The sequence below is a fragment of the Oenanthe melanoleuca genome, chromosome 2, assembly GCF_029582105.1.
Source record: "Oenanthe melanoleuca isolate GR-GAL-2019-014 chromosome 2, OMel1.0, whole genome shotgun sequence".
NCBI lineage: Eukaryota > Metazoa > Chordata > Aves > Passeriformes > Muscicapidae > Oenanthe > Oenanthe melanoleuca.
Window position 1 is genome coordinate 38,803,506 of NC_079335.1, and position 15,654 is coordinate 38,819,159.

The following is a 15,654-nucleotide window of genomic DNA, read 5'->3' on the forward strand; positions in this document are numbered from 1 at the left end:
ACTTTGAGTTGCATTTTTCAAATAAAGGTTTTATTTCTTTATTGACATGTAAAGGGGTGAAAAAATACCATTGAGACTCTTCACTTGGAGCAGTTCCAAAACATGTGAAGGAGGACACAACAGGAAGTGGAGATGGACAGAAGAACATCAGAAACAAGGGCAGCATAAGAAATAACACACAGCTATTTGGTGTGAAATATATGAGACAATGCATCGTGCTTTAGAGTTATAACATTATTTTATTACATAGAATACACAGCTTCAAACAACAGAAATATAACATTTATTTAGGGGGAAATATATCAGCCACTGGACTTCTAAAAAAACTGAGGAGTGCTTCTAGGTTTCCCACCTGTGCTACAAACCCCTTTTGCTTCACATCCAACTTCTACTTCCCTTCCACGTGCCTTCTGTCCCACACAGACACAGTCAAAGCCTCTGGGCCAAGAGGAATTTGCGTCAGCCTTTTATTAGGTCCAATCTGGATAATCAAAGGATCATGACCCAGGGCTTATCACAGCATGTCCATCCTAGTTATTCCAGACTCAGTCTTCAAGAGTACAGAATGGCCAAATTCTCATTGTCTGCCTGAAAAGTAGCACCTTCTATTTCCAGGTATATGTCTGAGTTCATTGACATTGAAGAGAGGTACAGTGCAGTATTAGAAATTAAAATCCAACCAAAAAAAATGAAATACTTTCTCTAATCTCAATACACATTAAGTATTTTCCAATTCCATGTATTACATAATTTACTGAAAACTGTAAACCATATATAGGTGCTTACTAAATACATGCAGTATTAAAAAAATGCTGTAAACAGGTATCCAAAATAACTCTAACAACATATGGAAAGACCCTGGATCATATTGCATATGACTTGGGTTTTCAAAATGCAACATATAAAAACCCAAAAAACCATAAAAAACAAAAACCAAACAGAACAAAAAACAAAAACAAAAACAAAAACAACAAAAAAAAAAAACACACACAAACAAAAGAACAAAAGAAAAAAACAAAACAAAAAACCACAAAAACACAAATACAATCTCTAAAGTACAGATAGAGGTTAAGTTAGAACACACAACTAAAACATTCAGTGTATGTAGAACAAATTTAAGAGTAAGTGGTGCTGCCTCAGAAGGAAATATGGCAAGAACAGTCAGGAAGTCCATTGACAAACAGTCTCTATTCTCAGTTTCTAAATATTCTCCTTTTCTAGTGTCCCCTGAGTTAAAGAGGCCAACTTTATTCGGGGTCTGGATGACCTGACATGGAAAAATCTCTTTACTCACATACATATTCAGCAGCTGGCCTTTAAACTCTCAAACAGCAATTTTTTAATGTACATGTTAATGAAATTAACATGACTTCTGTTTCCTGCTTGTTATTGTATTACAGCATTTGAATAGTATGTCCTACTTTTCATTTCAAATTAAACATATCAGTTGATTTTCTTCCCGGGAAAGGCAGTTTTCAAGCTCCTTCTCAAATGTCATGGAATATAAAAATCTTATCTCAAAGCTTGGGCAGGTATTTCAAACTTCAGTTCTCTGTTGAAACAAGCAGCCGTCATTTCTCTAAAATTAGATGATTGGTGTACAGCTATCTCTTAACAGATAATGTTTCAGGGAAAAACAGTTTCCTAGCAAAGAAATTATTGCCTTAGAAGAACAACTTTTCTTCGTATGATGGTTCCCACAAAAATTTAATTAATATTTGTATGCCAGCACTGATATACAATTGTAACTTTTTTTTTTTTTCTAGTTATTCACACTGGGAGTTTTATTGGTTGCATTGTTCAGAAGCTTATTATGTGATTTTTTTTTTTCTGAAGATGTTTTCACTAACCTAATGTAATGGAAATTCCAAGGTCTTTATTATAAATCTTTCTCATCTTTACTATTTCCACTGTTCATTGTAGAAGAGCAAACTACTTCTTCTTTGCCTTCTTCTTCTTCTTCTTCTGTAGGAAAGGCATTTTTGTTTTTCAGATTTTCAGAGGCTTTATGTTCAATGCTATTTAAGGAAGTGTCACACTTCAGAAATGTTTCAGAATGACAGACTTTTACTGGATCTGCCAACACGGGAGAAAATTTTTCTTCAACAATATAAATTAAATTTATTCTTAAGGTTTGACATATTTTTGTCTTTCCATTGGGTAGCTCAGTATTTGTGCCTGTGACAAGATCACTGGGTATGTGTTTGGTTATGCTATTTTGACAATTTCTGGCTTCTGTGGGGTTTACATTCATATCCTCTGTAATATGTAACTCCCCTGAAATATTTGTGTCCTTCAAAGTTGAGGATGCAAGTATTCCACAGTTACTAATAAAATCTAAAGTGTTATCAGCATAAAACCTATTAAAGATATTATTAGCAATCTTATTGATAGAGTTACTCTTCAAAGTCACATGAATATTTTTGTCTGTCAGGTCTTGACCCGACCATTCTAAATGGTTGCTCTTTTTGGCCAACAAATATGGACCCAGCTGGTTCTCAATATCAGATGCCTTTTGGTAGGCATATCCTCTCTGTTCCTCATTAATTGGTATTACTGTTACCATCAGTATTGGACAATGTTGGCCACATATGGCATGGAGTCTATCCAGAGAATCTTCTTCATGATGAGCACTTCTATCATCATTATTGACATTAGTTGGCTGAGACTGTATGGGTACAGCATTTGAAGGCTTTTCCAATGGATGCACCTTGTTATCAGGCAATCTAAATTCTACAGATGAAAAGGCTGGAAAACTGGTGTCAGCCTGCGTGGAAGTGGAACCTACCATGGCTGATGGATTGGTCTTGTCTTTGGTTGGTGCAGGAAGGATCTTACCATTGCGACTAGATTTGCCTTTTGAATTTGACTCATCCTGAAGGGGGTCTGAATCACTATTATGAGGCATATTGAAGTAGCTGCAAAATTTTTCAGGGGGTTTTACCATGTCTTCAAGCTCTGAAGAAGGGATCTCATCAAGGGCAGGGTACTGATCCAGATTACCAAAGTGAGAGTATGGAACTTCATCACTTTCAATTGATGTTGTATCCAAATTACCATACATTCCAGTCCTTTCAGGTGGCGATCTTCTTATCAAATGATTTTCTTTCAGAAGCCATTTGCCTTTATCTATCAATATTCCTTCATCTTCACTAGCCTGAATGCTAGGTTGACAAGGTTGATTTGGAGATTCCCCTAAACAGTCATTAGTATAACTTGTCTCTTCTCTGTTAAGAGCAGATTGTGGTGTTGGTAAAGGAATCTTTTCTCTTCTCGATACATTGTCATCTTTGTTTGCTTTTACTGGATATTCTTGTGATGGTAATGAAGAATGTGACAATTTCTCTGCAGAACAAGAAACAGATTCTTGAGAAAAATAAATAATTTTTTCCCCTACTGCAGAGTGGAATCCTCCAGTATCCGCTTGAAATACTTTCGACGTGTAAGGAAATCCTTTGTGGAAGTCAGGCTTAAATGAAGCTTCTGTCTTGCCATAGAGTCTTTCAATAGTTCTCTTTACATAGCCAGTATTATAATGTTTTTCGAGTGCTTCCTCCCCACTTTCATTGGTCAAGTCACTGGATGCTCTAAAGTTGTAATCACTCTCTTCACTATCTGGTCTGTAATCTGACCAGTCTGAAGTAGCAGGACTTTTTAAGCATTTTTTAAATTGAGAGGTGTCAGAACACATTTTATTCTCCGGTTCTTCTACTTGCAATTTCAGTTCTCCTTCAGTCATGTCACATTCTGTAATGTGCTTTGATTCGTAACGAAATGATAATGGAGAGACTGTAGATAACCTCTCAGAGGTTTCCTCAGATAATTCTGCATCTTCCTTGTCACCCTGTACAGAATAATCCTCATTACTATATTCTACAGAGGTTTCAGCATCTAGTGTAAGTTGGTTTTTTGGGGCTGTCTTTGGACCAACAGCCTCATCTTCATTTTTATCAGTAGTAACAGATGCAATGTCTTTTTCCCTTTCTAACTCAGAAGTATCCTGATCTAAAATACAATTGTTATCATTAGAAGTTTCGCTATGAGGTGTGGAGTTAGGCTCTACTGAAGATTCTGACTCTTCATTAATAAATGATGTATCTTGAGTTTGTTCATACAGGCTATCAGGCATTTCTTCATTTCCTTCCAATGTCTCTACAGCAGACGGAAGGCTACAGGTATTTGAATTAGTATTGGCATATTGACCATCTAGTTGTGTTTTGGGAGCAGTCATGTCTAAAGTCTCTGTTTCTTTACAAAGATCCCTCTCTATATCAAAGCAGCTTTCTGATTCCCCAGTTAATTTTAGAGCTTCTTCAGAATTTACTGTTGCAATACATGGCTCAACTGATTCTTCATGTTCATGCAATTGCACATCACTAGGAATTTCAGATATGGGAATATTCTCATGTGTGGATTCCTGCTTTTCAAGTTCCTTCCTTGAGTGTAATAAGTTATTTTCTGTTGATTGTTGGAGATGTGAGAAGACAGCCTTCAGCTCATCAGCTTGTTCTATAGCTGCACTTTGTTTCAGGCATTTTAACTGGGTAAATATTTCAGAACAACTGCAGGCATTTTTTTGCATATCATCTGTGGTTGTCCCAATCAAACTCTCTCTCAGATTCAGTAAAAGTAGCCAAGCTAGGAGGGCATTGGAGGAAGAACCAAAAGCTGCAGGAGAAAGATCTGAAAAGCTGCAAGATTTTCCAAGGCATCCACCGTGTCCTTTCTGCAGACCAAGCAAAGCTGATTGTAGCTCATGCAGCAACATGCTAGACATGCAATTATTCTGAACTTCAATTCCAATCTTCTCACTAACAATTGTGCAATCAGCTTGAACAGCAACTTCAGATCTTTTTCTTTGGCATAGGTTGGTAACGTGAACGTCAGCTTCTGCCATCTTTTTATCAGTGTCATGTTCTTCATGAAACAAATGTAGCTTACTGTCCTGGTGAAATTGTGACTTTAGTGAATATATGGTTTCTTTTACTGTAGATACATTAGAATGAACTAAAGAGTCAGTTTGTATTTCATCTGAATCTTTGGCCGAATCTTCTGAAATTCTCAATTTACCGATAGGCTTTAATGGTTTTTTTGTTAGATTATCTTCAAGTAGATGTTTTCTTCCAGTTACACGTATGCTATTTGTGATAGATCTAGCTTCTTTTTCTATAGAAGCATCAGTATTTTCTTTAGGAAAAGAAGAGGCATTGCTATTCTCTGCAGTCCCTTCTTTTCTCTTTATAGGGGGTAAGACAGAATTTGATAACGAATTTTTCAGCCAAGTTTGGACATAGTTTTCACGTGAATGTTCAACACCCTCTTCTTGAAAACTCTCCTGGTTTAGAGCCTCTAGTGTAATGGCACTCTCTGACATATTTATCTTATTTACACCTTTACCTAGATTTTTCTTCATCGCCTTTTGCTTTTTCTCTTTCTTTGACACCAAATGTTCTGAATTATTCTTTTCTTTTTCTAAGCTAAGATTTTTTGGCACTTCTGACAATGGCTTTGAAGTCATTGATGAGTTAGGTATCTGTTTGGAAGAACTGGTTGTAAGATGTGAGCCTTCTTTCTCAATACTAAGGGTATCCTGACCGTGTCCAGATTCATTGTTTGAATCAGCTGCCATTAGACCATCTTCACTCTTTGCAGATGAAATTATACTACTTTTTTTGCCTGACTTCAATTTTATCTTGGTTAACTTCTTGTTATTACTTCTTTTTTTATTATTAGATGATGCTGATCCATTTTGTTCCACTGAATCCTGGTGATAGAACTCATCTTCAGGATATATGTTTTTATCTGAATTGGCAGACCCGTCATTGTTTTTTGCAAAATATTCAGATCCCATTTTCTGAGGCATCTCAGAATATTTATCCATAGCCTCTGTTGTGGAATCCTGTGTGATATGCAATCCTTCACTTTTAATTACCTCTGAAATTTCTTGATTTTGATTTTCATACGTGCCTTGTTCTAGCAAGCTAGGTGATTTTCTTTTCTTCTTCTTCTTGGTGAGGGATGATGTAGATTGGCTGTCCTCAATGAGTGTTGTCATCACGGATTCAGTCGTGGTACAGATTCGACTCTCGCTTTCAGTAACAGTAGGAAAGAATCCAGTTGTTGGATTTATGTCCTCAGTAGGACTCTTACTACATGGAGGTGCCATCACCTTCATCTGACTTTGTCCAGTACAGGCTGAATCTTGAGAAACAGCTATTAAATCAGCAGATTGGCATTTTAACTCTTCTTTTGACTGACACAACTCTGAATATGCAATGAAAGAACTCACTGATCTTTTTATTTGTTTAATGTCATATGACTTATGGATGTGATCTGCTGTACCTGGCCTACCTGTCTGATAAGTTTTTGATGATGGCATGAAACCACTGATGTTAGCTTCAGAGGTTGATGCTAAACTACTATGTGCACCTTGTCCCACAACCGATTTTTCCAATGTATTTTGTACCAAGTCATCCTCATCAGGCACTTCTAATGTCTCACTATTTGTGGTTTCTATTAACTCACTACTTTTGTGGCGTACTTTTAAAAGCATTTCTTCTTTTATATTTTCTGAAGAAAGCTTTAATAAAGCATTGTCATTCATCTCACTAAACTTTGGATTACAGACACTCGATTTTTTTCTGCTTGAATGAGCTACCATGCAATACTCAGATGTTTTTTCCCCATTCTCTATTTCCTCACTGTAGGAAAACTGTCCTATTGTCTTCTCTTGAACCTCTTTCTCAGATACCAAGGTGACACTTTCTACAACTGCTTTCTTTTGTCTCACACGCCTTGGCCCAGGGGTGGGAGGCCTATAAAAGCTAGGCTTGACATTTTCCTCAGGTACCTTGCCTACATCTGCAGAATTGCTCTTCTCAGAGACAATACAGCCAGCAGTTTTCAAATCAGATTCTGATTCTTTGTCTGATACTTCCTCATTGGGTTGCTGCAACGAGTCTTCCTCTACTTTATTGCAGCTCTTCAAAAATGGAGCATCTTTTGGATTTATGCAGTCTGATGTATTTACATTGGATGAGCAGTCTTCCACATTCATTGCAGAAGAATCACAAATGGAGATTTTTTTGTCATCAGAAAGGCCAGCACGACTTACAGTGGTTGTCCACTTAATGGTTTCTTCCTCTTTAATTTTGAATCGAACTTTCATTTCCACTGTGATACTCCCATCTTGATTAACATGAACAGATTTCTCAATGTCATCTTGATACTGTGCCACAGACAAGCCTTCACCAATAACTGACTGATTTCCTTCTATCCCATTTTGGCTGTCAAGAACATAGGATGAATCTGAGTTGTTATCATTTGAGTTGTTATCATTGCTGGATTCTTTATCAGAACAAACTGAGAATATCTGAGATCTTGAACTAGAGCCCGTTTCAGCTCTCACTACCAATAATTACATTGAAAGAACACAGATTCATTCAGTAGATAGAAAGTAGAGCAGACAAATACCATGGATAAGGATCCAGATGATGAGACAGCAGGCAGGCAAAAAGGAGGAGAAAAGAAGAAAGGAGAAAAATTAGTATTAAAGATGCTAATGAAGTGTGTTATTTCACGTACTTTGGGTTTTTTTATTATTTATTTTGCATTAAAAAGTACAGAAAAAACCAATAGGTAATCTTGCTATTCTTCTAGGAAGTTTTCTGAGAAAGAAATATAAGAAAGCCTTAATAAAGAATTAAGCATGTAAATACTTGTCCACTTAATTTTATTTTACAATAAGTTCTTTCTAATGCCAGAACTATAGTCTTATTTGAAGCTCCAAAGCCTAAAAAAGTACTAGATGATCTAATTTTATACTTAGTTGAGAGACGAGTTTGCCTGGAGCTTTTCAAGGGATTCATAGGGGCTTACTTGTTTGGGCTTCAAGCTTCCAGCTTTGCTTCCTCTTCATGCTTTAGTGATCATTAATATATCATTTCCCATTAGTTCTTACAGTTAGTACTAAAACATGTCAGTCAAGGTGAATATGTATGCCCCTGAGCTTAATCTCACAATTTACAGTACATGAGTAACTACTCTTTGTAATGTCACTGAGGAAAGCATTCATATCCAGTCCTCAGCACTGGCCTTCTATGAAGAAGTAAACATTGAAGTTCTTGAACTCCATGTAGAAATCTGAACTTAAATCATGACATTCTGAAACACATTTATGTATCTGTACTGTAGACAATACTGTGGTGCAAAACTCAGCAAAGCCAATGAGAATACTTTTAGACTTCAGTGATTTTTGAATGTGGTCCAAGATATGTTAGCACACACAATATATATTCCCACAATATGTTTTGATGACTCTGCAATAACTTGTGTCTTTTAAAAATTTAAAAATTATCTCATCTCATAGTTGCCGCTGAGGAGCTGAGAGCTAAAAGAACATGAGATAAGAATAAAGTTTTGCTGTCTTACAAGGTCTTCTGCATGTGCAAGGGAAACAGTGCATGTATGACCTCACCAAGGTACAAACAACTTCCACTGATAGTTATGTTCCACCACTTAACAGGTTTCACTTGCAAAAAACATTTCAACACATGCAATATTACCTTATCTACATTTCTCGAAATTGTTTGCTTGTTTTTGAAGTGGTCTCATGTCAAGACTTTTAGAGTAAAATATCACCATTATAGAAAAACGTCTATAACTTCAGGCAAATAGCCTTGCATGTTTCTCAAGCATATGCTTCACAACAAACTGAATAAAAAACAAAAGCTTGTACTAATTCTTCTAACACAGAGCAGAACTTGTGCTTCACAGAGTAAAAATCTCACCTTCTCTGTCTCAGAATATGGAATTGGAACAAACATGCTGAAGTTTCATTTTCCATGCTTTCATATCATCAATAATATCTCCTACACCTGATACTGTTTAAATTCTCACATTAAAGACAAAAAGAGGATTGAGTTTTCCTCCCTCCTGTGATTGCTGTTAACTAAGAATTAGAAGCAGGAGATAATCAGATTCAGCAACTCAGGTTTTCTACAATTGCAAGGCTCAGTCTCTGTCTCAGAGTAAAATCTGGGTAGGATTTTTGTTTCTGCAGAACTTTTGTTCTCAAAATGTTCTTATTCATTGTCTCTTGACTCTTTAGTTATGCTCTGCAAGCGGGTTTCAAGCTGTGCAAATCAAAGTACATGAAGGCTTAAAAAACCCCTAAAATTAATAACTCGGTGGGGAGATAATAAAGTGCAAGGAATGTGAATGGAACTCCCTCAATCAAATGTCTTATATATTAATGTGCTCCATGACACTGTCAGGGTTACTGTGCAAAGTCCCAGCACAGAACAATTACAGTGTTCCCTGGGTTCTCCAGTACAACATGAAGATGTAGCAAAAGAAGAGAATCCCTCTGGATTAAGGAAGTTCCTGCAGACAGTACCTCAATCCTACATGATGCCCTAATGTCAGGAACTCCCACAGGACCTAAAGCTCTGGTACTTCAGCATTTCATTTCCCTCAGCCTCAGGCTATTCATCTAGCCTGGCTTCTCTCCAAGAGCCCCTCATGTTCTTGATCATCCACTGGCCATTTCACACTATTCCTGACCTTCCTGATCTTATTTGTGTATTTTTTCCCAAACTTATTAAAAAAAAAAATATAAAAACAGCCATAAGGAAATAAGATTGGCTCTGTTTAGGCAAAAGCAGGTTCAAAAATATGATGAATTTGAGAGTGGATGGATGCTATACTAGTTTTCCTATTTATGTGGCGCATGTGACAAAAGAAGGGTAATTCATGACAACCCAAACCTCCATTTGTTAAGTTCTAAATACTGAACAAAAGTTTTGTCCAAGTAATTCAATGAGAACCTGAAATAGTTTGAGGTTTTACTTTTACCACTGTTGCTATTAATTGTGACACCTAAAAATTAATAACAATGGCAATCAAGTTAATTAAAATGAAATCTACCCATAGATTTTCATCCATGTTCTAAGTAAGTCTGTCAGAAACAAAATACGCATATTAGCTGAGTACTTAGCAGAAACTTGCATTTTAAAAAGAAAATTAACACTTTGATCTTTCATAAGCTTATGGAGGAGTCACAGCAGATATAAACAATTTCAACTGGCCTTTCTGAATATCCTTGATCCTAGTAAGATTGTCAGTGTTTATGCCTTATGCTGAGAGAGATAAACAAATTAATAAAATACAAATTAATTCAAAAAACTTACTCTTCTCACTTTCTGACTTGGCATTTGCTTTTGGGTACACACGATTTCCAATGCCAAGCAATTTAGCAGGCCTCAGAAACCCAAGGGATTCGTAATTGCTCGGTTTAAAGGGCTCTCTCCCTGCTGCCACTACAGCTCCAGAGCACAATACCAGGGCCTGAAGATTAGGAACCTGGAAAAAAAAGTGACATTAAATTCTCTGCCTTAGTAACCACCAAAAAATAATGTAAGAGATTTATCCCTTTCAAGCTTTAATATCATCACTTCTTAGTCTCTACATTCATTTCCAGCAGACTATTAAATATGTATCACAGCACAGAATTAATTTTTCAATTCCTATAAGGCAATTCCTACTTCTGTGAGGATATATCTTGTTATATAAATATATTGGATAATTACTTCAAGGAGCAACTTGGATCCAGATCAAAATTTTCTTAAAATTTAAGTGTTTGTACATGTAATTTTTTTTCATCGTTGCACAGTGACTGTTCATAGCCATGAAATATGAATATGCATTTGGAGGTGGGTATACACATGAAGAGCTACTTGGAGAAAAATTCAGAATACAGCACAAGCAGTTGACTCATACTTCCAAAAAGGACATCATCACAGAGCATTATATACTTTAGAAAAGACCTCTGAAGGTCATGTAGCCTAACCCTCTACTTGAGTATTTTATCAGATCTGACTGGTTCAAGGTGCTCAGAGCCTTGTCTGACAGTTTTGAATGTATATTCCAGAATATATTGCCAATTAATGCTTACAAACTTTAGTTCATTAACTAGCAGGTAACATGGACAGTTTCCCAACCTAATACACAATTTCAACCAGTGAAGGGCAAACAGGAGATTTTTTTTTTAACTCTTCGAGTTCTGCACAGCGTTCTCTTTCTAGATATCTGCTAAGTGTAACTGTAAGTGTTTTTCTGTGGTTAAATAACAGAGAGAAAAAACACTGAGATAAAATTATACAAACAGCACACAAGACTGAAATCTGAATTATTAGTGCTGCATCACCTGAGTTTAGAGGTGCAGAACCTGGTCCATGATTTGAAACTATAATAGATAATCAGGTGTCAGAGCTCCAAGTCATTCATGGTAAACCACTCTGCATTTGTGCAAGGATAAAAATACATGTGGGTATTAGATGCTACTTATCATGTTCTAAAACATTAAAAATCCCAGATAAACAGCATTAAGACTAAAGGAAGGTTTTGTGTAAATGGATAAAAGTAGAGAATTGGGAGCATGACTTAAAGAGGCCTGATTAGGAGAAAAAAGTGGATTTTTTTCTTTTTTACTTAAAATGAGATCCATCCTTACTAACTTTTCTTTGTTGCCAAGATTCCAGTATACATCCTCCAAGCCAGTAGCCCTTTAGAAGAGGAAATAAAGCTTACAAAGTAAACAGATGAAATTTAGCACATTAGATCATATATAAGGACCATGTTTCAATCATGGATACAACTTATTTTAAATTTAAAATAATCTAGAAGAAATCACAGAAAAAAAGTCAATACTCATCCTTTTTCTCACCTTTCTGCCATCAGTGGTATAGAGTTTTGCCACTGGATATTGCATCAACTCACTCATATAATCCAGAAAGGCCTCAAATGTCTGGGTATTTTTCTTTCCCAAAACTATGGTGCGCCTAAGCCTTACATCCCCATTTTTGAAAACGAGCATCTTTTTGGGAGTGGTAATTCTGTTTTCTCGGTGGCCAAACCCGTCCTCATTCTGCCTGGCTAACTGCACAGCTCGACGGCGAGCGCTGACAGGCCTGCTGATCTGCCAGGGCAGTGGCTTTCTGCTCGCCTCTTCCAGGTTGATGGGCTTCATTTTCCTCTGATGGGAGCAAATGTAGGATTTTCCATCTTCCAGATCCTCCAAGTTGGTGATGCTGTGTCTCCCTCTCGGTGTGCTAATATTCCTTACTCCAAAAGGTAGCGGGACCCGTTTGGATAAACTATCCAGCAAGGCATCAAATGTCTTGTAAGACCTGCTGTTAACCACCATCTTGATTCCATTAAACTGGGGATCTCCACTTTTATAGAAACAAATCCTTTTTGCCACGACAGGTTCAGTGACATTCAAATGGCGCGTGGACAAACTCTGCTCACTCTCGGAGGAGTTTGGGTGATTCACTGAGTAACTGCTTGAAGGGGTTTCACTCATTTTGACAGCAATCTGGAAGAAAGAGGAGATGGATGTAAAACTTCTCCTGTGACTAGCAAAAATATGATCTACATTTTGAAAGGAGCAGAAAGAGGATTTATAAGAAACCAACAGTGGCGTGTTGTGCCAAAAATCATTTGATTTAAATGGATTCAAGCTGTTATCACTAAATTCCACAAAGACTCCAATACTGTCAGATTAAGCTAGCATAGCTCTACTTGCAACTATTCCCAAAACTCTCCAATGTCATTTCAAATCTCCAATCATTTTGGTACAAGAGACCTTTTCTTAGGAGGAGGTAGTTTGTCAGTCCATCCTCTCTCTAGCACAAAGCTAATGACATTTCACATTTAAGATATTTAAGAAAAGTCCTTATAGGAGGGAGCAACTTGTGCTTTGGCAGAAGCCTTTTTTAGTCCAAAATAGCTAAACTGAAAGACAGTGCAATTCAGTCTGATCTTATACACTGGTTTCATACCAAGGCAAAAACATGGAAATCAGAGAAAAGTCTCCTGACTTACAGCACTGTAATCTATACCATAATAAGGCCCAAAAGCATTGTTAGAGTGAAGTTTTATCATAAATTGACATATTATTTGCTTTTCTATTACAAGTTTTATATCTCACAATACATATCTACTACAACAGTTGTATTTATACATTTATACATTGTTTTATTTATACATTTTAGTAAAAGAAAATCTTTAAGTCCCTCAAAAAGACACAAAAAAATTCAGGTATTCTTCAGGACAAGTTGCCTTGAAATGAAAACATTTAAATACTGGTCTTATGAACAACAAATTATTACTGACACCCATATTGATAATCTTCATGCTTGTAAATAGAGAACCAATCTTTCAATTTTAATCCAATTTAAATATAGATACTGTAATGACAACCCTTTAAGTGACTAAAATAACCTTATCTTAATGATTGGCTTGCTTTCACTGGAACACAGGGTAAAATCTTTCAAGTAATTAGCCTCAAGGAAACAGTTTTAGTAGACTTTTACTGAAAAGCTAAATAGCAGCGTCAGGGACCACTTGTCATCAAAACAGAAGAGATTAAATTATTTTATTATGTAATCTTAATATAGCAGCCATATTGAGTTATGTAGCAATCTGGCTACCATATATTTTTCTTAATGAAGCTATGGAAAACCATCTTCTGATTATTTTAATACTGTATATATCAGTTCTGAAATTGATAAGAAAATCATATGTTTCAAGACAGTGAAGGTTCAAATAAAGTCAGATTTTATAAGATTTTTATCTTACTGTGTTCTTACAGCTTTTGCTATAATGCTTCAACTCAGGTGTTTTGCCTTCACTTAGAAGTCAATTATTTTGAACACTAACCAGAACACAGGAAGAAATGTCTTTAGTCCACCTTAATTTATGCTATAAAATAGATTCCTCTAAGTGCTAAAACTAAAAAATAGCCAAACAAGACTGCACTAGAATTATGTACTTTAAGATTGATTTGCATAATCATAATTCCATTTAAAATAAATAAATAAATAAATACTAAAAAATTTTAATTGAGGGATATGCAAGAAGAAATTTTCAAGGTTGGCTGCAGCAACTTATACAATGCAGCTGCTGAAATGGTTTATTTTCTGTAGGAAGGATGAGCTCCATTTCAACTGAAACCACTGAGAGCTACAGTTTTCATCTTTTTTTACACATCTACTGATTAGCTGAGTAAATTTTCACTGTACTTCTATAGTGAGAGTTTGGCAGGTGAGTTAAGACTAGGGACACAATTTGAATGAGACGTTTTATGCTGCCTGTGTCAATCTGCTTAGCTGGATATGCCTAGAGGAAATCTGTAAGGGCATTTTTGTTGCTAGCTTCAACACAGACTTTCCTACTCTCTTCACAGAGCAAATGCTCTACTGGAGTGAGAGAGGCAATGACAGAAGCTCTTGAGTGAACTGTGTTATGTTATTCTATTTCAGCTGGCCAAGATGGAGTTTGAGTCTAGTCCAGGATCTCTGGGGGAAATGTGCCATTGTCAACCATGGCCAGACAGAGAAACAAACAGACACAGCTCCTCAGCTCCTCTCTACTGTACTTCTAACACTTTGTGAAAATGGAGTGGAATTTCACCTAACTGTGATTTGATTATACACTCTTACAAGAGATAAAATAGGTGGATTTTGTCATGAGACCAGTGACATTAATCACTCTGGAATTAGCATCTCAGAAGCTGTTCCAGATATTTGTGCTTGTGCAAAACATTCAGTTACATAAGCACCAACATTTCAAAGACAAATGCAATATATTTTACAAAAAGTTAATTATCATACTTTGTCTTGACACTGTGGAGGTACTGAAATCCAAGACAAAGAGGGAATATACATATCAATAAAGAAAAAAGACAACTTTCAGCGTAAACACAAAATAATTTGAATGCACAAAACTAGGAAAAATAAGTTTTCCTTAGCAAAATGGATGCTAGACCTTTATTTGGCATACCATGTTTCTAGCATTAATTTTAATAGCAAAAATTGCTTCTGCAATTTTAGATATCTTATAATTACCTTTTACAAATAGAAAACATTTCAACAATGAACAATCAATTTATTGTGGAAGCTTTTTTTTCATACTACAGGCCACCACATAATACCTTAATTTCATCATAAAAGTACTATCGATTTTCATACTTAAATAATATTATTCTAAAATTAAGAAATAGCTGATATTGCACAAAATAGGATGTCTATTAAGATACTTTGGCAACTAAAACGTTGAGAAATCTAAGAAAATCAAACATAAATCAGAATTTAATCTTTTCTCTGCATTCTATAAACAAAACTACTCATGCAATGTTTATGCACAAAGCTAAATTCTATAAAAAGAGTATTCTTACATACATAATACCTTCAATGCCATAGAGCTGGTAAGCACTACATATAATTTTATCATACTCACCCACAGTCCTATGTAAATAAAAGAGAGAATAGCTTGTTTTCAGAGATTTATAAATTGTACTTGTGGTTGTCTATGCCACAAGAAGCAACATCCTTAGTCTTATTCCAAGTATGTTCAGCCAGGAAAAACATCATAATCCACTTGCTTAATCTCAGCTCATGTGAATCATCAGACCAGGTTTACCACAGGCAGCCATTATTCAGAGCAGAATGTCTAACATCCCATCCAGCAAGTCTTCTTGTATGATGTTAAAACACTGTTTACTCTATTAAATATTTTGTTTGCATAATTTTCTATTTACTCAGATTGCTCAAGAGAGTCACATAACCACATAAAATAAAAATGGGAGTGGGG

At 35.9% G+C, this 15,654-nt stretch overlaps 1 protein-coding gene across 1 annotated transcript; it reads right to left on the minus strand.

Annotated features, from left to right (window-relative positions):
* Positions 1–1,042: 1,042 nt before the first annotated feature.
* RP1 (RP1 axonemal microtubule associated) lies at positions 1,043–15,423 on the minus strand. Its single transcript, XM_056485686.1, has 4 exons — positions 15,301–15,423; positions 11,726–12,376; positions 10,191–10,362; positions 1,043–7,407 (listed from the first exon to the last, which is right to left on the minus strand). Exons 2-4 carry the CDS (start codon positions 12,362–12,364, stop codon positions 1,880–1,882), a joined length of 6,339 nt encoding a protein of 2,112 aa, XP_056341661.1. The 5' UTR covers positions 12,365–12,376; positions 15,301–15,423; the 3' UTR covers positions 1,043–1,879.
* Positions 15,424–15,654: the final 231 nt, after the last annotated feature.